The following is a 21,966-nucleotide window of genomic DNA, read 5'->3' on the forward strand; positions in this document are numbered from 1 at the left end:
CCTTCAAGGTTCTCCCTTGGTTTGGGGCCTGAGTGGACCGATATACCCATCAACACCAGTGTTGTGCTTGCCACCGTCTGCAACCTAGTGCAACAGTACTACATTGTTAATATCCCATAAATTTGCCTCAAAAAAATGAAGTAGATCCATGGAACACTTCTTATAGTGTTTGTTGAAATTAGAGAAGTTTCTAGGTGGTTCTTTGTAATATTAAAGAGTTATAAGATCTCTTTAATATTTTCTTTATTTTAGAATGATGTAATCTGTAAATCTCCTTTCTACCCTAATATCTTTATAATAGAGATTAGGGTTAATGAATAGAGTATGTTTTCTCTCCCCAACTCTCACGACTTCAACTCTTTCTCTCTCTCTCTCCACGTCTCAAGGCTGCAACATGGTATCAGAGCAGTGGACGTGACTGGCAATGTGAAGCAAACTTTCGGCAACCCTCTTTCTCTTCTCAAGCTTTATCTCTTCCACCTCCTTCGTCTCCTTCCCCTTCTTCTGTCTCTTTCTCCTTCACTTCTCGTCTGTTCTAGTTGATTGATACATATATATATATATATATATATATATATATATATATATATATATATATATATATATATATATATATATATATATATATATATATATATATATATATATATATATATATATATATATTCTCTTGCTGGTGGTGGTTGATCTCTTGTGGACAGATTTGTGATGGCTAAAAATCTCAAAACTGATTTTTCTCATGAGGTTAAAAGTGGAGGAAATTCATTCTCTTATGGTTCTACTGTAAAGTGGTCTCATGTGTTTATGATGTCTGTGATTGGACATCAGAATGAACATGTTATAGAACAATATGAGCCTATTAAAAAGAGTGGAAAATGTGGTTCATGGAAGGGGAATAATAATATTGTCATGTCGTGGATCATGAATAGTGTGCAACCATAGATTGCATCAACTATTGCATACTATAACTCGGCCAAACAATTATATGATTTCTTGAAACAAACTTACTTAAATGACAAGAATGTTAGCAAGATGTTGCAGGCGGAGGAGGAATTACTTAATTTGCAACAGGGTGACCAAAGTCTTGCTCAGTACTTCGCTTCCTTCAAGTCCATCCATGAACAACTTAAAGCATTACATCTCCCATGTCCAACATGTCATAAGACTCATGGTGAAAAGTTTATAGTTGCTAAGTTTTTACAGGGTCTCTCTCCTGAACATGCAGTAGCCAAGGCTCAGATGTTGACTGGAGCAGAAATCTCTGACCTAACTAAAGCCTACAATAGACTCAGTCGTCTTGTTGTGACCCTTTCTCAGCCATCTAGTGATATCCATGCCTTTGTCTTGGTAGCCTTAGGAGGTCATGGACGTAGTTCATTCAGGGGGAGAGGCATAGGTCGAGGGTCAGGAGGAGGTCGAGGGAGATTTCAATGCATCTATTATGGAAAAATATGACATTTAGAAGACAGATGTTGGGATAAACATGGTCGTCCTTCCGTTACATCTCTAGGAAGAAATGTTGCATCTAAGCAGGGCAAGAATTCTTTACAGTCTTCTATTGGGTTAGTTCAGGCAGCTTCATCAGTTGTAGATTGGTCTTTATCTCCTTTTCACCCTGAGACAGTGACTGTGAGTATCAACGAGTCAGAGTATGAAGACTTCCTAGCACACAGATCTATTCAGTCGTTGGCCTCTACGGTCATGATAGATAGTGCTATGTCTGTTGATACTGTCCCACATGATACAGGTTCTACTTGGATTATTGATTCAGGAGAATCGAAACACTTTTATAGTAGACCTTCTATGTTTACTGTGCTACACTCATTACCTCAGACACGTCATGTGAAACTTGCAGATGGTAGATGGTCACCTATTATGGGTTATGGTGATATCAAGATTTCTCAGTCCATGACTATTCCTAATGTGTTATATGTTCTTAAGTTTCCAACAAATTTGTTATTGGTTGGACAATTGATTAATGACTTACATTGTCGTATTACATTTGACTATAGTTTATGTTCATTTTAGGACTTGCAAACTGGGAAGACGATTAGTGGAGGCTATGAAAAAGGGGGCAACTACTTCTTGTCGGATCCAGTGGGTATTGCGGTATTGCAGCATCATCGATCACCTCACTGTCCTCCTCCTTCCAGTGGCATCTCAGACTTGGTCATCCATCTGTCTCCAAGCTCTCTCACCTTCTTCTTCATCTTTCAGTACTGGAGTCGTTCCAGTGTGAAGCCTGTCAACTTGGCAAACACACCCGTAGTAGTTATTCATCGAGTTTTAGTTCATCCAGTTGTGGACTTTTTGATCTTCTTCATGTTGATGTGTGGGGTCCTAGCAGAGTTGCTAGTAGGTCAAGACTTCGGTATTTTCTTGTCATTGTTGATGATTATTCTCGAGTCACTTGGGTCTTCCTTTTGAAGAAAAGGTCTAAAGTAGTATGTACTCTCAAAAATCTTATGATTGAAATAAAGACCCAGTTTGGTATTCTTGTTAAAAGCATTTGCACTAATAACGCCCTTGAGTTCAAGGCTTCTACCTTAATGAAGTTTTACTCTGATAATGGCATTTGTCTTTAGTTTACTTGTCTTCATACCTCCCAACAAAATGGAGTAGTTGAACGTAAACATCGCCAACTTTTAAATGTGGCTCATTCTATAATGCTTCATACTAATTTACCTACATACTTTTGAGGAGATGTCATCCTCACTGCCTGTTATTTAACCAACCGTTTACCTTCATCTTCTATTGACAACAAGGTCCCATTAAACTTGTGCATCCACAATGACCCTTATTTCTAGTGGCTCCCAAAGTATTTGGTTACACATGCTTTGTTCACATACTTGGACCCACACGTGATAAATTTGGTGCCCAAGCCATTAAGTGTATCTTTATAGACTACTCCAGAACAATAAAGGCTACAAATGCTTTGACCCCTTGACTCAAAAGGAGTATATCAGTGTGGATGTCACATTCTTTGATTTTCAGCCTTATTATAGTTCCTCTCTCATCCTTACTGAAATGCCACCGTCACCAGACTCACTACCTATTCCTCATATTCCTTTAGAGTCATTCTCTTTTGAATCTCTTTCTAAAGACTCTCTGGTTGTCGTGTCCAAGTTTCATGATCCTTCGCTAGTCTACACACGTCAACAAGACCCTTCTCATGATCCTTCGTCAACCGCTTCTCAGGAGGTAAGTTCATCTGAAGTGAGTAGCCCAAGTCCATGTGATCCCTGTCAAGACTTACCCATCGCTCTTCGCAAAGACAGGCGACAATGTATTTTTCATCCTATATCTCATTTTGTGTCTACTAACGGTGTTAGTAAAAGTATGCAACAACTTATTCAAGTTCTGGCTGCTCATACAGTTTCTACATGTCACCAGCAAACTTTATTAGATGCCCAATGAAGACTGGCTATGCAAGATGAGATGGATGTCTTAGTTTAGCAAGGCACCTGGGAACTTGTTGATCTTCCTTTTCATTGTGACATTGTTGATTCTAAGTGGATATTCACAGTGAAATATAATTTTGATGGTTCTATAGAACGATACAAAGTTAGGTTGGTTGCTAAGAGCTACAAGCAGACCTACGGTGTGGATTTCTTTGAGACCTTCTCTCTGGTTGCTCGGTTGGGAACCATTCGTCTTATCATTTCTGTGGTTGTACACCATGACTGGCACATGTATCAGCTTGATGTCAAAAACACCTTTTTGTACGGTTATCTCAATGAGAATGTCTACATGCAACAACCACCAGGGCTTGAACAACATGAGGAGTGTGGCAAAGTGTGCAAGCTAAAGAAAGCTATTTATGGACTCAAGCAGAGTCATTGTGCGTGGTTTCACAAGTTCTTCGAGGTAGTTTCAAAGTGTGGCTTTGCGAGATCTCCTTTTGATCATTCTCTGTTTTTCAAGAAGGTTTCCAGGGGTTTACCGTTCTAGTGGTTTATGTTGATGATATTATCCTGACAGGTGACTCCGATCAAGAAATTTCTGATGCAAAGTTGTTTCTTCAAAAACACTTTGTGACGAAAGATCTTGGTCCACTACGATATTTCTTGGGAATAGAGGTTACTCGCAATAGGGATGGTGTTGTTCTCTCTCAATGGAAGTATGTTCTTGATTTATTGCAGGACACAGGGATGCTAGGAGCTAAACCAGCTAATTTACCTATGAATCCACGTATACACCTTCATGATGTCCAAACAGAATTAGTAGATTCTCGATCTTACAATCCTTTATTGAAAAACTACTCTATTTTTTTGTGACATGACCAAACATTAGCTTTACAGTGAGAAAGCTAAGTCAATTTATGGAAAAACCCAGGAAAGTTCATTGGGATGCTGCTTTGATGGTGGTTAAATATCTGAAATCGTCTCCTGGCAAAGGCCTTTTGTTTACAAAAGGCAAGACCCTGGAAGTGAAAGCCTATAGTGATGCTGACTATGCTGGCTTAGTCGCAGACAGGAAATCTACCACAAAATTTTGTGTATTTGTGGGAGGCAACTTCATATCATGGAGAAGCAAAAAACAAGGTGTGGTGTCAAGATCTAGTGCAGAATCTGAATACAGAGCTATGGCTCAAACTGCAACATAAATGACTTGAGCTGATCCATGCTATCTAGCCAGTGTGTCGATTCCACTTCCCATGAAGATGTATTGTGACAATCGAGCAGTCACATATATTGCAAACAATCCAGTTTTTCACGAGAGAACTAATCATATTGAAGTTGACTGCCATTACATTCAGGATCTCGTTCAATGAGAAACCATTTCCACTATTCATGTTCCTTCAGAAGATTAAGCTGCAGATGTCTTCACCAAAGCTCTCTCTATTGGTGATTTATATAAATGTTGTAGCAAGCTGAGCATATCTTGATGGGGAGTGTTGAAATTATAGGAGTTTATGTTTCTAGGTGGTTCTTTGTAATATTAAAGAGTTATAAGATCTCTTTAATATTTTCTTTATTTTAGATTGATGTAACCTTTAAATCTCCTTTCTACCCTAATCTCTTTATAATAGAGATTATGGTTAGTGAATAGAGTACGTTTCTCTCCCCAACTCTCATGACTTCAACTCTTTCTTTCTCTCTCCATGTCTCAAGGCTGCAACAGTGTTCTACAAATATGCCAAATTTTCGAGAGAAGATTTATGAGATAATAACAAACTAGTACTATTGCCAAGCAGCCCCTAAGAGTAATAGAAGGCTGAAACAGGGGAACCCTCTTTCCCTCTATCCTTTTACAGTGATTATAGGGTTCATCACTAGGGTCTTCATATTTAAGGCAGAATAGAGGAAATAATGGACCCCAAGCTCCCATCATATCAAGTTTAGGGTGGAATTGTAGTGTTAATGGATGACATTCTAGTCTTTATTCAGAGTACCATGAGAATTTTCAAGGGAATAAAGCAGCCAATGTGGATGGTAAAGAAAGAGTAGGGATCAGATCTAGTAAATAATTCTATGTCTGAAAGTTTTGCCCATCAATGTGAGGATAAACTAAATAGATTAGGGACTGAGTTAGTTTGGGGTGTCAATAATCTGCCCATAACATATTTGGAGGTCCTTTTATTTATAGGAATAATTTGAGATCAATTATGCATGTCTTTACTGGAAAAAATTGATGAATGATTAACCAGCTGGAAAGTTAATTTCTTATCGTATAGGGGCCACTTATGTTTAACAAAAAACAATTTATAAATACTGCCTACGTTCTGGATGTAGGCATTTATAATGTTGAAGGCAATGAGTGATTGAGAAGAAGTATCTTGTGGGCAGAAGAACATGAAGAGAGGAAGAATTTGCACCTAATGGCTTGGAAATTGATTTACAGACTTAAAGGGGAAGGTGGAGTGGGCTTGAAACCCTTAGGGGAGTGGAAACTGTCACTTCTTGCTGGTAGAAGCTTCATATCGTTAAGTGAAAATTAATAAAAAGTCAAAGTTGTTGGAAGGTTGATTCTGGCCAAAGTATGAAGTTCTGCGTAGACAATTGGAGAGAAGTACTGTAGTTTCCTTTTCCTTTCCGATCTTTCTTGTTTACTCTTCTAGTTTTATTTTGTCATCAGCCAATTTTCGTCTCTTTTCATTTCCCTGAATAAGAACAAGACTAGAAGTAGACACTTTTTTCCTTATTCCTCACTACACCACTGCAGGAATATTGGCATTGTCCAGTTCCAGCTCTTAATCTTCCGGGATGCTTTCACTAGATGTCACTAGAGAGTTAGTTAATGACAAATCCTCTGCCGATATCAGTTTTCTTGCTCCATCTATTGGATAATCACTCGCATGCACCTGCACTGGTGCCTTTATGCTACTTATAGTTATGGGGAACATGTTCTTTGTCCACCTTGTCCAGTTGCATTCTAATCTCATCTTCCATTGCCACTACTATAAGTCAACCATCTCCTTCAACAAAGTCGGACCTTTTTGCCTTTGGAAAATGTTTTGCTGCTTCCAGTAAAGGCCACAGTAGGCATGTCCTGATGTTGACCATGGGATGGTTGAACGGACGCTCACACTGCCTCCACTCCATATAGTGTGTCACCAGCAAATTCTATTTCATTGATATGCATATCCACCTTGTTTGGGAGTATTTGCAAAAGAATATCTCTCCTCTTTAAGTCCTTCTATGCTCTAACGACCTAGTTTATCAAATTTGTCATCTTCTATAGGTTTGTCTTCTTCTTTGATTCTATCTTCTGATCAACCTATCTTTTTGTTCCCCAACACCTTAGTTTGTGTTGTTTCCTTCTCCTTTGTAATGCACTTGAATGTCCGTGTTTTTAATGTTGCCTTTGTTCCTGCTGTTGTAACCAATCTGCAAAATTAATTAAAATATTTGATTTACAATAACAAAACCCTAAAAAGAGGAAGAACCAAGTTGCAGTTCTTCGTTCTCGGCAAAGTTCTAGCTCTTCTATGAAGGAGCTTCATAGTGCCCAGCATTCTCTTCTCAGGAGCTTGAGGGAGACAAGAGAGACAACAAAGCGTTAACGAACATCCTCCCGATGGAAGGAGTCTCGTGTTGGGCAACATCGCAGGAGCTTGGGGAGGATAGAGGAAAAAACTGAGCATCGCATGGGCTTTCAAGGCAAACATATCTAACAAAGGGGCAACGTCTCGACACCAGGGGGGTAGTTTTTCAAGAGAAAATGAAGCATAGAATTGGTTTTCACTCACACCCACTCAGCAGCAATGTGGCATGTAAGAAGCGATGGGCGATCATCGAGCATCCATTGCCTCCAGCAGCGGAGACAGATGGGGGCTGCTGTGGGCACTCACAAATATGTTTAATTTTATATTATTGTATTGAAATATTTTTTTGTTTGTATGTGCAAGTTTCCCTAAAACGATTGAAGTTATCTAATTACTGGCCTTCTACCCAAAATTTATGGCTTCACCAGTGATTGTATCCAAGCATTAAATCTGCTGTAGGGCTACTTCTTATCGCAATTCACAACCGACTTTACTCGCCTAGGACTGGCCGAGACCTGCGCTGTATTTGAAATAAATGGTTTATTTGCATTTGTGATGAGGTTTGACCAACCATTTAGGCTTTGAAGTTGTTATATCGGATTACAGATTTGGTTCAATGTGCTTGTAATTGAACAAGAGTTTGTGACTGACGATGATCTTGTTTGGTGCCATATGATAGATACACATGCTTGATTAGTCAGGATTGTCCATGTCATGAGTTAGGTTTCTATTGGGATTTGGTGAGGAATGTATCATGAATTCGAGATGGGGTTTATTCTGCTGGGTAGTTCTATACTTCAGTATTATATGATTTTGTGCTTTATTTGCTCTCAGATTTTGGTTTGGGTAGCCATCTTATCTCAACTTGTCATTCTATGCTTGATGGTGTTCAACCTATCTCATTTGATTTATTCTCAATAGCCATGGGAAGCACGTTTAACTTTCAAAGCAATTCTAGGCAGCTCAATTTAAGTCTAAACTGGTCTTCAAATTGAGTCATTCAAATACATTCCAATAGAAATTATTAAAATGAATCCCGTTGCAGATAATATTTTCAACAATATTTATCAAATCTACCTCAAAATTCATTTTCAGGCCTAATGATGAAGGCTGTAATATGAAGGCCCAAACTATTCTCCATTTTCTAAAAGTCCTTTCATTTCCTTGGTTTTCTAGCCTTATGATGAGGATCCAATTGAAAGAACCAAATCTGAAGGTCCATATTTCTTTTCTAAATTCCTTTGTCTTTCTTCAGAACTCTCTCAAAACCAGTTTGGTTTTTAGTCATAAACCTTTCAACATTTTCATTAATTTCCAAATAATTCTTCAATAAAATTTCTCCTTATTCAAATTAATTAGGAATTCTTATACTATTAAAATCATTAGCAAAAACATTGTTGATTGACTGCATTAGCTAAGTATCTTTCTAATATTTCAAAGTCAATGTTTCCCATTCATTTAAAACAAATTTATTAGCAGATTCATCATTTAAGGAGCCCGTTCTTATATTCCTTTGGTTCAATGTGCGTTATCTTCAAAATTCTCACCTTTCACATATGCCACGGCATTCCACTCACGATTGGGATTTAAAACAATATTGAAGTACAGATAAGAGCCAATCCCTGGTTTAGTTACCGCTGACAAAAGCATGAGGAATGGACAGATCTCATACCAGTAAGCAGGTTCTAACTCCCAAGTTTTCCATAAAATTTAAAAATGCAGGCAAGTTTTATTTTCTAGAAGGTAGGAAATCTTTAAAAAATTGGTCCCCATATGCAGGGCAAGCATGATGAAGCCCACTTCTTTTCCAACAGCAGTTAAATTGTCAAATTGTAACTTGAACACCTTTAAGCTCAAATTTTGTTGCAGTGTCTTTCTTTGCTGCAGGATGCCAAAAAGCATCATAATTTGCTTTCCAAATGTACGTTGCAGTGGCTGGCTAATGGTAATCAGAATGTTTCATATCTTGTAATATTCCTCCTAACTTGTTTTTGCAATATTGGCTAGTACAGTTAAATATTGGATTTGAGAGCATATTGCATTGAGATTTTTGTTGTTTAGGGATCCTTAGGGACCTTTCCTACGGGTGGAGACTTCCTGACTGGAGTATTTATGATAATCTTGTTGTCATTTCGAGATTTCTTCTTAGTCCAACCTTGATGATAAAATAGAAAATTCAAAAATTTGACCCAAATTAAAGGTGGAGATATGTCATCGGGGGAGCTCTGAGGGCTTTCAAAGCTATTCTATGGTTTGTTCTGATCTAAACCATGGAATGAGCACGAACAATGCCAAAATTTATACCCGTCCTTTTCCCGGCCTCATTGTCGGTTCAGTTCCATGAGGTTTGAGTCTCCATTCAGATTTTTGGGTCTGTCATCTTTGTTCCCTACCATTCCATGCTTATCAAACGGCCTCTAAGGGTTCTATTGGAGGTTGGAGTACGCCACTTATGAATGAGTTACTGTAGGTCCACCCATCTCCCGAAGTAACCCTAGACCTTGGGGTGGCGGAAAAGAGGTGCAGGTTTGACTTCATCAAAGGCGATATGGATGAGTATTCATGTAGGACCATTGTTGTTCTTTTTCTTTTCTGAAAGTATAAAACGTTTTTGCCCTTGAGCCGAACAAATGCAGCAAGCAGCCAAACATGTTGATTATGATATAGTATATTCAACAAGAAAACTAGAGAAAAAGACTATTTTTATAATAATATCTGAAGTCAAGCAGAAAGTGGGTCCTAAAGATCAAATTTCTCTCTTGCTTGCCATCATGCTCCTTGGACAATGCAGAATTGTGGAGAAATAAGAAGTAGGCTGCAAAAAATAAGTGTATCGCCATTGGAATTTATCAAGAGATGTGATTGACAAAAAAGCTTGAGAAAGGAAAATTCAAATATACAAACAGTGTTTACTTTACAGTGTTGGGAACAAGTAACTTGTAAATCAAAGAAAGTGCATTGATATGTGTGGCAGGAAGCAGCATATGTAGAAAAGGAACTGAAGGTATCACAGCCTTGACTTTGATCTTTGATACTGCTGACTGAACAATGGAGGATGATGGAATTTCAAACCACTGTAGATAACATGACAAAAGCAGGGTTGATCTCAGATCCTTGGCCATGTCCTCAAAAGGACACTTGCCATCAGCTAAGTACTTGAGCAGATGGCCACTAGCCCCACTCCAGCTCACTAAAATATCTTCTATCCTTCTTCCTAAAGAGGCTAGAAAGGTAGACTGAATTACACCAGTTGAATGATTAAGTAGTCCATTGACAAGAGCCTCGTTATAAGCTAATGCAACCTGCACAAATAATTGAGGCCACCAAGTTTGGTCAATCATTAGGCACAAAAAGGGCAAGATATTTGCATTGGTAAACTATAAGCCACCTAACACAAAAATGATACCAAGCATAATGACTAATATCATTCTGGGCAATTTTTACCAAGATTTCTCAAGAGGTTGTTTCGAGATGTGGTTTTTCCATAAAATATTAAAAGGATCTCAGAAGTCTAAAAATTTGAAAAACACAAAAGCCAAAAAGTCATGGCATAGTACAGTTTTCTAATACTTTTCTTGCAAAAGTATACAGAATCAAGTGGAAAAACTCTTTGATAGAATAAAAAAGCAAAAAAAAAAAAACAAAAAGAAAAACCAACCACATGCTTCAAAAGAATGGAAGGGACCTTTGTGAGTCTTAAGGATAATGGGAATATCACAGAAGAATATTGCAATAATCTTGAGCAATTTGTGCCTTTGGCAATATTTTGAAAGGATCATGATATTTTTCTAGTGTTAAAGGCCACCTTTTAAATGGCAGTAATAGTGGGGTTCTTTCAACATATTGGAGATATTTGTAATTATGGTACTAACTGTACGTGTGTACAGGCTAGGTGATGCTCCCATTAGGGAAGAAAGCAATAGATGGTATATAAGAAAGAAAGAACATCCAAAGAAAGGAAACATAATTAGATTCACACTCAAGCTTTGATGCTTGAAAGTGGAAGTTACCATGGTCTACCATGAGATATAATAATGTTCTGCAAGTGAGTATGCATGGAAAAACACATCAGCAAATTGGAAAACACAAAACAAATAAGTTCCCTGTATAGAAAACCTGTTAAGAAACAAATGTCAGTATGTGGTTTTATGAATTATCTAGAAGTGTGCTTATTTTTATTAATTTTCTGTTTCAATTCTTTTTACTTCCCCTAGACACTATAAAAACATGATTAGGGCTTTCTAGTGAAGATTGCATGCTCTTTCTCCTTTCAACCTGGTTTCAACATGGTATCAGAGCCATAAGTTCGTAGGAGTTTCTGATGCCATCCAGGTTGAGCCTCTTCCATCTATCTATCCTCTTCCTCTCCCTTCAATCAGTTGCATTGACAGACCAAAGTCTGGTCTGAGATCTTCTTCTTCCTTCATGCAAGATCAGGGATCTGTTCACATCAATTTCAGTACGTGGATGTGATGAGAAGCCCTTGATCTTGGTCCTTGTTGCTGTTGGACGAACTCAAGCCTGCATAGATGGTGTCAGCAGACTTGAGAAAGCTGATAGGGAGATGTTAAAATCTGCCTTGTTTATTGAAGCCAACTGTTCGAAAGTTGCGTTGATGCTATTGATGTTGTCGTGGACCTCTAAGGATGTTGTTCTAGTCGTTAGAATCGTTGCTAGTGCTCTTCACGTGGTCACTCATGAACCTATGAGAAGCTGATCTGGGTCATCAGAATTTTTTTTTTTTTGCAGTTGGTGTCCTCAACTTGAAATTTTTGCTGTTCTTACTTGATGTCTGTTTTTTTTTTTTCTTTGGAAGAGTTGAACCAGGCTGTTGCAGATTTTGTAAAGAATATAATGCATCCGCATTGAAGTATATTTAGAATTAGATTGGAAAGTGTGCTGATATAAGGGATTTATGTTTTAGATGTCTGATAAAATTTAATTATGGTGCGCCCTGAAACCTAACTTGCGGGGCATATTTGTTGACTCTGAAATCGTTTGTCGGTGGGGGACAGATTTAGTGAATTTGAGTTCATCGGCCATGCATTATCAACATCTTGGGATGACAGTGAACTGATTTATATTACTATCTGTGAACATACTGCTGGACTGTTTCTTCCTGCTGTTAAAGTCTTTAATAGTCTGACTGATATATCAATACCTCTTAAGTTTTTGTTATGACTGAAATTAAGATGAATGAAGGAGAGCAGAAATCTGAGTTAACATAGATTATAAAGCCTTTGGTAATCCGTTTTCTTATCAGTAAAATTGGATGATAATATATGAAATTTGGTGGATGAACTTTATGGCGTCAGGGCACTGCCGCAAGCACATTCTTGTTGAAACAGAACCCACTGAGAAAATAGGGAGGTATGCTACATGGACTGAGACTGACATAGTGATGGTGTGGACCATGAATAGCATCCAGCCACACATTGCTAGCCAACTGATGCATTTCAATACAACCAAGAAGATGTGGGATGTTCTACACGACACTCATTCCGAGGACAAAAATATTTGTTGTGCCCTGTAGGTTGAGCATGAGACTTTTAACTTGGCACGGTACCTTGCCGTAGTGAGATCAGCATATGAGAGACTCAATTCCTTGCGCCTCTCGTGTTGTGATAAGCAGAAGACCTATCAAGAGTACACGATGGTTGCATTTTCCTGTCTAGGCTTTGTACTGACTATTATGTTGCTAAGGTACAAATGCTCATGGGCAGTGATATTCCTACCTTGGCATATGCTTATAACATATTGAATCTCCTTGCTCTATCTCTCCCTCAATCCCAAGGTGATTCAACGTCTTCTATTCTGACAGTTACTGGAGGTCGTGGTCGTGGTTCTGGCATTTCCACTAGGAGGAGATGGATGCACTGCTTTCACAAGGAACACAGGGGCTTGTACATCCTCCACCCAAGTTAGATATTGTAGGTTCCAAGTGGGTAACTATCAAGTACCAGTCTGATGGTATCGAGGAGAGGTACAAAGCGCCTTGTTACCAATGGCTACACACAAAGTTATGGCATGGAATTCTCTGAAACATTTTCACCTGTCGCCGGACCTAGGACCATCAGGTTAGTCATTTCTATTGCAGTTCATTATGGGTGTACTACAATGCAGCTTGATTTGAAAAATATCTTCCTTTATGGTGATCTATCTGAAAGTGTGTATATGCAACAATCTCCTGGATTTGAAAAAAGAGTGATAGGGGATGTGTATAAGTTGAAGAAAGCTATTTACAGTTTGAAAGAAAGCCCATATGCATGGTTTCACAAACTTTTTGAGGTAACATAAGAGGTTATCTTCCAGAGATCTCCATTTGACCACTCTCTTTTTGTGAAAAGAAGCTTTTGAGGGATTGTGTGGTCATGAGGTAGATGTAGATGACATTATCTTGATGGGTGATAGTAAACTTGCTATCCAACCAACCAAGAAATATTCACAGTAGAATTTTGTTACAAAAGATCTTAAACATCTCAGATACTTCATAGGAATTGAAGTTGCAAAGAATAAGGCAGGCATTATGTTATCTCAAAGGAAGTATCTTATGGATCTCTTATAGGAGACAGGGATGTTAGGAGCAAAACCTACATCCTTTCCTATGAATTCTAGAATTCAGTTACATGGAGAATTTAGAATATGTAGATACTAATTCATATTTGGTAAACTCCTATATGTTATTGTCACGAAGCCCAATATATCCATGGTAGTTGGGAAACTAAGTTAAAAAAAAAAAGCAGAAGGTGCATAGGGTTTCCACAATGATGGTGCTCAAGTATTTGAAATCCTCCTTCGTTCCTTTCTTGATATTACTACATTTATTGATGTTGATTATGTAGGATCCCACCATTGGCTTTTGTATTTTTTTAGGAGAAAATTTAATATCATGGAAGAGTAAGAAACAAGGAGTAACTAGATCAAGTATCGGATCTGAATACAGAAGTATGGAACAAACTGCGATGGAAATGACATGGGTGAGATTGATGCTTGCATGCCTGGGAATTCAAGTCTCTTTGCCTATGAAGATGATGTGTGATAATAAAGCTGCAACGTACATTGCTAACTATCTGGTTTCTCATGAAAGGATAAAACATATTGAAATAGATTGTCATTAAATCAGGGATTAATTCAAGCAGGAATTATATTAACTATTCATGTTGCCTCATAGGTTAAAGTTGAACATTCACCACACCTCTTCCTATTTTTTATTTTTGAAGATATTGTAACAAGCTGAGCAATGTTGAATATATATGCTCCAACTTGAAAGGGAGTGTCAAGAAACAAATGCCATTAGGTGGTTTTATGAACTATCTAGAAGTCGTGTGGTAGTTTTTATTAATTTTCTATTTCTTTCTGGACTTTTGGTGTAATTCTATTTACCGCCCCTAATCACTATAAAAACATGATTAGGGCTTTCTAATGAAGATTGATTGCTCTTTCCTTTCAACCTTGTTTCCACAAAACCTATGTAAGCCAATGAGTCTAATCCATGTAGGCTAAAATACTAACTTGGATTTATGAGTAACACATTATGCTTCGTCATGAAGCACTAAGTGTTAAAATATAAATCCTTCACCAGCACGTTGAAGAGGAGTCTCTTAGGATTCCACCTCCTTGTAAAATGTGTTAAGATATTTAATGTCCTTGTAACATGTGAAGAGTCTCCTAGGATTCTATGTTGTAGTTAATATCAAGTCTCCTAGGATTCTATGTTGTAGTTAATATCCTTGTAATATGTGAAGTCTCTTAGGTTTCTATGATGTAATTAATGTCCTTGGAGCTTGTGAAATCTCCTAGGATTCTACGATTGGAGACTCTTAGAATTCTGGAAATGGGATTATAAATAGAGGCCGTGCAAACCATTTTGGCTACGGCTTCTTCTCCTCAGTTTCTTCTTGTTTTCATTCTCTCTCTCCCTCTCTCTCTCTCTCTATCTCTATCTTCCTGCGTGAGTGCTGTTTTCTGGTTACAGATATTGGTGCTAGATTTCTATCATGGTATCAGAGCGCCAGGTTACGTTATCTCTACCAAACGAAATGCCCAAACAGGTCTGATCTGGTTAGAACTCTTTTCTCATCTTGTCTCTATCCTGAATTTACTTTTCTCTTGCGCAATTCTTGTTCCTTTTTCTTCTTGCTTACCCAAGGACACATCTTGTTATATCGTGTCTTCTTTCTCTCTCATCTTCTACCTATATACCATTCCTTTCTGCTGTCATGGAAAACCTTTCGCATTCTAGCATGTCCTCAAGTTTTCTTCCTCACCTTATTACCGAAAAACTCAACCATGAGAATTATCTGATCTGGAAAAAGGCAAATCATGCCTTTCATAAGAAGTCCAGGCCTCTTTGGACATCTCGATGGTTCAACAAAGGCTCCACCAATATCCGTCTTACAGGAAATAAAAAATGAGGCAGGAGAAGTTATTGCTGTTCATGAAGACAACAATCCTGAACATGCTATGTGGATGAGACGTGATCAAAGTCTGGTTGCGTATATTTTGTCCACTTTATCTCAACAAGTGTTACTTTCAGTTTCTGATGATTGTACTGCAGAAGAATTATGGGAAACCCTTGCTGATACCTTTTCCCAAATATCAGAAGCTCGAATTATGTACTTAAAGAAAGAATTTCAGAATTTGAGCAAAGGTTCAACGTCTATCATGGATTATTTGGGGCGTATTAAGGTCGTCGCAGACCAACTTGCTGCCTCAGGGAATAACATTTCTGATAAGGAAAAGGTGCAGCAAACCTTGAATGGACTTGGGCATGATTATCATGCTTTTATTACAGCTCTTGAGGTCCTTCTTGTTCTGCCTTCCTTCAACGAACTACAAGATAAACTTCTCCAACATGAAATGAATATGAAAAGAGTCATTGAAAGGACTGATCAAGGGAACTCCCAAAATGTGTTAGCTATGAATGTAAAGTTTGGTAAGAGCCATGGGAACTCCAACCATGGTGGTCGTGGCATTCTACCAACACCACATAACCAAGGTATGTCTCCTTTGGATACTTCAAGAAAAATACCAATTTGTTTTCAGTGCAACAAGAAAGGACACATGAAGGCACAATGTTGGTTTAATCCTCAAAATAAAAACAAAGGGATAAGACATGATTATAAACAAGGAGGACAAAGTTCTAAATCCACCGCTGAAGATATGCAACAGCTATTGATGACCGCATTCTCAAAGATGACTACAAAGCAAAATGAGCAGGGAGAATGGTTCTTGGATTCAGGTGCAGCTACCCATGTGACAGGAAATGCAGGTAAATTGACTAACTTATCCCCTCATTACGGTAGAAGTTGCATTATAACAGGTGATGGAAAATCTCATCCTATTACACATATTGGAAATGCACATATTCCATTGTCATCCTCGTCTCTATCACTATCTAATGTTGTTCTTGCTCCCAATATCAAAAAGAACATCATATCCATTTCTAAACTCATTGATGATACAAGCTCTTCTGTTGAATTCACACCTTCTTCTGTCTATGTCAAGGACCTCCAAACGAAGAAAATGTTCGCTAGAGGGGAGCGTCAAGGGAATATGTACGTCCTCAAGGAATGTCTACCCAAGGATTCATCCACTTTTGATATAGGATTGAAGACATTTTCTCTTTCTCATAATGCGTCATCAGTGCCAAGTTCTTGCCATTTTCAATCAAAAGTAAGGGGCCCTAACCAATTTTTGGAGTCTGATTTGTGGCATAGTCGGCTAGGACACTGTGGTCGACATTTCATTGAAAAACTTGTCACAGATAGTCTCATTCCAAGATCAAGTTTACCTCTTACTTCAAGTGTCAAAAAATGTTCAAGTTGTGGACTTTGTAAGAGTCATGTTTTACCTTTCCATAATATAAATCAAAGGGCTTCCAAACCTTTTGAAACTATTTTTTCTGATGTATGGGGGCCAGCCCCTATTGATTCCATGTCGGGGTCAAGATATTATGTCTTATTCATTGACTCTTACTCACGTTTCACCTGGATTTACTTCATGAAACACAAATCAGAAGTACCTCACATATTTCGAAACTTCTATGCCATGATTCAAACTAAATTTTCATCCAATGTGGTGCATTTTCAATGTGATGGAGGGGGAGAATATTCCTCGCTTGATTTGATTGAATTTCTACGTGAAAAAGGGATAACTAGACAAATTTCCTGCCCTTACACACCACAACAAAATGGTGTAGTTGAGCGGAAACATCGACATATAGTTGAAAGCGCCATGAGCATGATGCATGATACTAATGTGCCCATTTCCTTGTGGACTGAAGCCTTCCATACTGCTGTATACATAATAAATTGTTTGCCTATGACACTCTTGATGTCTAAATCGCCATATTTTACACTCTTAGGCAAACAACCTGATTACAAGAACTTGAAGGTTTTTGGTTGTATATGCTATGTTCACGTTGATGCTGCCTTGAGGAACAAGTTTCAAGACAAAGCTATTCAATGTAGATTCGTTGGATATGCTGATGAATATAAAGGTTTTCGATGCTATGATCCAACATCTAAACGTATCAAAACTTCAAGAAATGTCATTTTTGAAGAACATAGTTTTGATAATACAAATGAAATGCCTATGACCATTGAATCTTATGATCCCTGGACCAGTACACAGTTATTCAATGCAGATCCTGTTATAGAAAATGATGTGCCTCAAAGTGAAGATTCAGAGAGAGCAATACAACCGTCGGATATGGCTCAAAGTGAAAATCAAGAAGATCCAACACAGTCATCAAGTCATCACGAAAACAATAATGAAGAACAGAGCAACAATGCACATCGGTATTCGGGTCTTATCTACAGTCGACGACTAAGGGACAGAGATGCTCACAGTGAAGAAGACAACATGCCCCACCTTAGAAGATCCCAACGCATTCGTCATCCCATTCACAGGTGGGTTAACTATGATTCTTTATCACTTGATTTTCAGTTATTCATGGCAAAAGTTGGCAAGGAGGAAGAACCTACTTCATTTGATCAAGCATCAAAATCACATCATTGGAGAAAGGCTATGAAAGAAGAAATGGATGCCTTGCATGAATGTGGAACATGGGAAATCGTTCCGAGGCCACACGAAAAGAACGTAGTGGGCTCCAAATGGGTATACAAAATTAAATACAAACCTGATGGCAGCATAGAAAGACACAAAGCAAGGTTAGTAGCAAAAGGGTTTACACAACAATATGGAGAAGATTATGATGAGACATTCAGCCCTGTGATCAAAATGGAAACAATTCGCGTGATTATATCATTGGCAGTTGAATATGGATGGAGACTACATCAAATGGACGTGAAGAATGCTTTTCTTCATGGTGATTTAAGGGAGGAAGTATATATGGAACAACCTCCAGGATACACGAAAGGAGACTCTCATGCATGGGTTTGCAAACTAAGAAAATCTATTTATGGACTTAAACAGGCCTCACGTTCGTGGTTTGACAGTTTCTCTTGCAAGATTTAAGAATGTGGTTTTCGGAGATGTCCTCTAGATCACTCTCTTTTCATTTATCGAAAGGAAAACATATTTACTTTACTTCTTATATATGTTGATGATATTGTTATCACAGGCAATTCAGAAAAACACATAGAAGAAGCTAAAGTATTGATGATGCAAAACTTCAAAATGAAAGAGCTTGGTGATTTACGATTCTTTCTTGGAGTGGAGATTGATAGGCACAATAATCGCCTCACATTGACACAACAGAAATACACGTTGGATCTGCTGAAAAAGTCAGGTATGTCTGATTGTAAGCTTGTTGGAACTCCTAGTGTTCTAAATCAAAGACTAAGTGCTCAAGATGGGGAGTTATATGAAGATCCTACGCAATATCGAAGTATTGTTGGGGCACTTCAATATCTTACATTTACTAGACCAGATATTATATATGTTGTGAATCAAGTATCTCAATTTATGCATGCACCTAGAGATACTCACATGGATGCTGTCAAAAGAATATTAAGATATCTTAAAGGGACAGCAGGAGATGGCTTAGTTTATGGTAAGAGTGAAAATATAACTACTGGACATCAACTTATGACATTCACAGATGCAGATTGGGCTGGAGATCCCGATCAAAGAAAGTCCATTTCTGGTTTTTGTATTTTCATTGGACGTAATCTTGTGTCTTGGAGTTGTCGAAAGCAAAAGGCAGTAGCAAGATCCAGCACTGAAGCTGAATACAGATGCATGGCTGCAGGTACTGCTGAAGTTACATGGGTTAGACATTTGCTAGAAGACATTGGAGAAAAGATTAAAACATCAATGTTAATGTGCGATAATCAAAGCGCTATTAACATTGCCTTTAATCCCGTACAACATGGTCGAACAAAGCACATTGAGATTGATCAACACTTTGTTAGACAAAAGGTGGAAGACAAGGAGATTCAGCCTATTTATGTTCGTACAGATGAACAAGTTGCAGACTTATTTACAAAAGGATTAACAAAGGAACGATTCTGGTTTCTAAAAGGCAAGTTGTATATGGTGCAAAACCATGCACAACTTGAGGGAGGGTGTTAAAATATAAATCCTTCACCAGCACGTTGAAGAGGAGTCTCTTAAGATTCCACCTCCTTGTAAAATGTGTTAAGATATTTAATGTCCTTGTAACATGTGAAGAGTCTCCTAGGATTCTATGTTGTAGTTAATATCAAGTCTCCTAGGATTCTATGTTGTAGTTAATATCCTTGTAATATGTGAAGTCTCTTAGGTTTCTATGATGTAATTAATGTCCTTGGAGCTTGTGAAATCTCCTAGGATTCTACGATTTGAGACTCTTAGAATTCTGGAAATGGGATTATAAATAGAGGCCGTGCAAACCATTTTGGCTACGGCTTCTTCTCCTCAGTTTCTTCTTGTTTTCATTCTCTCTCTCCCTCTCTCTCTCTCTCTATCTCTATCTTCCTGCGTGAGTGCTGTTTTCTGGTTACAGATATTGGTGCTAGATTTCTATCACTAAGCTTGACCAATACAAGCAAGGAACCAAAATAAGGCCACCTTGGAGCAAGTTGTTGGATCGTACACCAAGAAAGGACAGTGGAACATAAATTTTGACCAACTCAATAAAACCATGCATTTTTTCACCCTGATGGTTCCCAGATGAATACTTTTTCCTACCAGAAGCAATAGGCGGTTTACATTGTTTCCAGAAGAAACTAGTGTAATTCATCATCAGTTCATCTTCTATATCTGAAGGTAAATTTACCATAACTTTGTACAAGGAATGGCAACCAAATGGACGAGGAATTTATCAGAATTTTGTACAAGGAATGGCCACCTATGTCAACCGGGATTTACCAGAAACTTGTACAAGGAAAAGGCAACCAATGTCAGTTTATCTTCTATATCTTATGCATGGTAAATATATGATCTAATAGAAGGATCCTACTAAAAAAATAGATAAAAAAAACATATAGTCAACTTCCAACAAAGAACATGAGGAAATAATTGCATTTAAATGACCTGTAGCCCCATTAGAAGGAAACAATCAGCATAGTTGGCAAAGCCAATGAGTTCAACCCTGGAATTGCTTGAGCCAACCCAGAACAGCATGTCAGCGGGCAGCATTGCATTATTAATCCATCCATAATTGAATCTCCAAAAGAATTGGTTTAGTATCATGCGATTTAAATTAAATATGATAAAAGCATCAAATTTTATCATTTATGCTACAAATTTCCAGTTCTTATAGGTCGTACTTTATAAGCCATCAGTCCTTGTGTTTCAGTTCCCAACTTCTTATGCTACAATCTTTAATTGTTACTTTAAAGTTACGTTCAACTTGTTCATGAACTTGTAACAAAATAACACTGAAACTTTGTATTCTGAGCCCGATGCATAGCCAAGCCAACTTACTGACCCATTAACTAAGAGATCAGCCAATCCAGGTTTGGTCCATGGGTTTGCCAACTATGCCAACCAGTCAGCAGCAATAAGGAAATGAACCATTTCTTGTATAGAGATAAAAAAGAACCTTTAGGCTGGAGAGAAACAGTGTGTCACTGAAAAGAATGTTGTTGCTTGTTGCTTGCTCACACATTGACAAAATAATTGTGTACAGAGAAAGATACACCTGTAACAATTGATGTTCAGGTCAGGTTGTTACAAAACAGAGCCACTTTTTGTTCTGGAAGCAACTTACCTGCAAAAGACCAGGCCTGTCCTTGCTCATACAGTCGAACAACATTTGGGCACAAAAATCACGAAAATCAGCATCCGAGCTGCATATATGGACACAAACAAATGCGAACTATGATCATCAATGAAGGCCAGATGGAATCTTAATAAGAGAAAGAACTAAATGTTTCCTTTGTTCTTAACCTTGACCAATAGGTAGTACCATATTTATTTATGCATAAAGGACCTTCATTTCAAATTTCCAAAAATCAAGAAAAAACATATTCAGAAACTGCAGAAGGTAGTTCCATGGGTTCCAGATCCCTCTCTCTCTCTCCCCCCCCCCCCACCCCCTCCCCCAACTCTTCACTCTTCCTTCCTCTTTCTCATGGCATGTTATATTTAGTTTATATGATCTTAGTGTTGAAGACTATATCTAAATGCCACTGGCATGTGCTTATTGTGTTTGTGTGACGGAGATGCATTGAGCTTCTTCATCAATCCAGAGAGACACAAAGAAGCATCATCCATCTTTCGATGTGCAGCTGAGTGCCCCGGCCTTCCATTTCATCCCTAGCAGGAACTGCTTCTTCAAGAAGCTACACAAAATTTTTAGTACAAGAATCATGATGAAGGAATTACAGAATACATGCCTGCTTGTCCACAAGTTGTCACAGCAAAATCGTGAAAAAGCAATTAGGCTTGGATTAGCAGAAAAAGTGCTAACCAATTGATCGACTTTAAATACTCCAGGTTGACCATTATCACCCTTACTTCTGGGAGCATTGATGCTGTGTATATCAAAAACCTGCTAAGGAATAGAGTCAGTACGTCCCAGACTT

The 21,966-nt window shown here is 38.1% G+C and overlaps 1 protein-coding gene across 6 annotated transcripts in view; it reads right to left on the reverse strand.

Annotated features, from left to right (window-relative positions):
- Window positions 1-9,804: 9,804 nt before the first annotated feature.
- Window positions 9,805-21,966, reverse strand: part of LOC116254347 (anaphase-promoting complex subunit 1) — a 71,320-nt gene continuing 59,158 nt past the window's right edge. Inside the window, exons 33-36 of one of the 6 annotated variants that reach the window (XM_031629724.2) lie at window positions 21,778-21,932; window positions 21,150-21,228; window positions 20,982-21,080; window positions 9,805-10,290 (exon numbers count right to left, since the gene is read on the reverse strand). In XM_031629724.2, the coding sequence (XP_031485584.1) occupies window positions 9,898-10,290; window positions 20,982-21,080; window positions 21,150-21,228; window positions 21,778-21,932 (726 nt within the window). In that variant the 3' untranslated portion in view covers window positions 9,805-9,897. Of the gene's footprint in view, window positions 10,291-20,981; window positions 21,081-21,149; window positions 21,229-21,777; window positions 21,936-21,966 lie in introns of those variants that run through there. The other 5 variants (XM_031629723.2, XR_004172684.2, XR_004172685.2 and 2 more) reach the window with 5 other exon arrangements.

Source organism: Nymphaea colorata, chromosome 5 (genome assembly GCF_008831285.2).
Source record: "Nymphaea colorata isolate Beijing-Zhang1983 chromosome 5, ASM883128v2, whole genome shotgun sequence".
Lineage (NCBI taxonomy): Eukaryota > Viridiplantae > Streptophyta > Magnoliopsida > Nymphaeales > Nymphaeaceae > Nymphaea > Nymphaea colorata.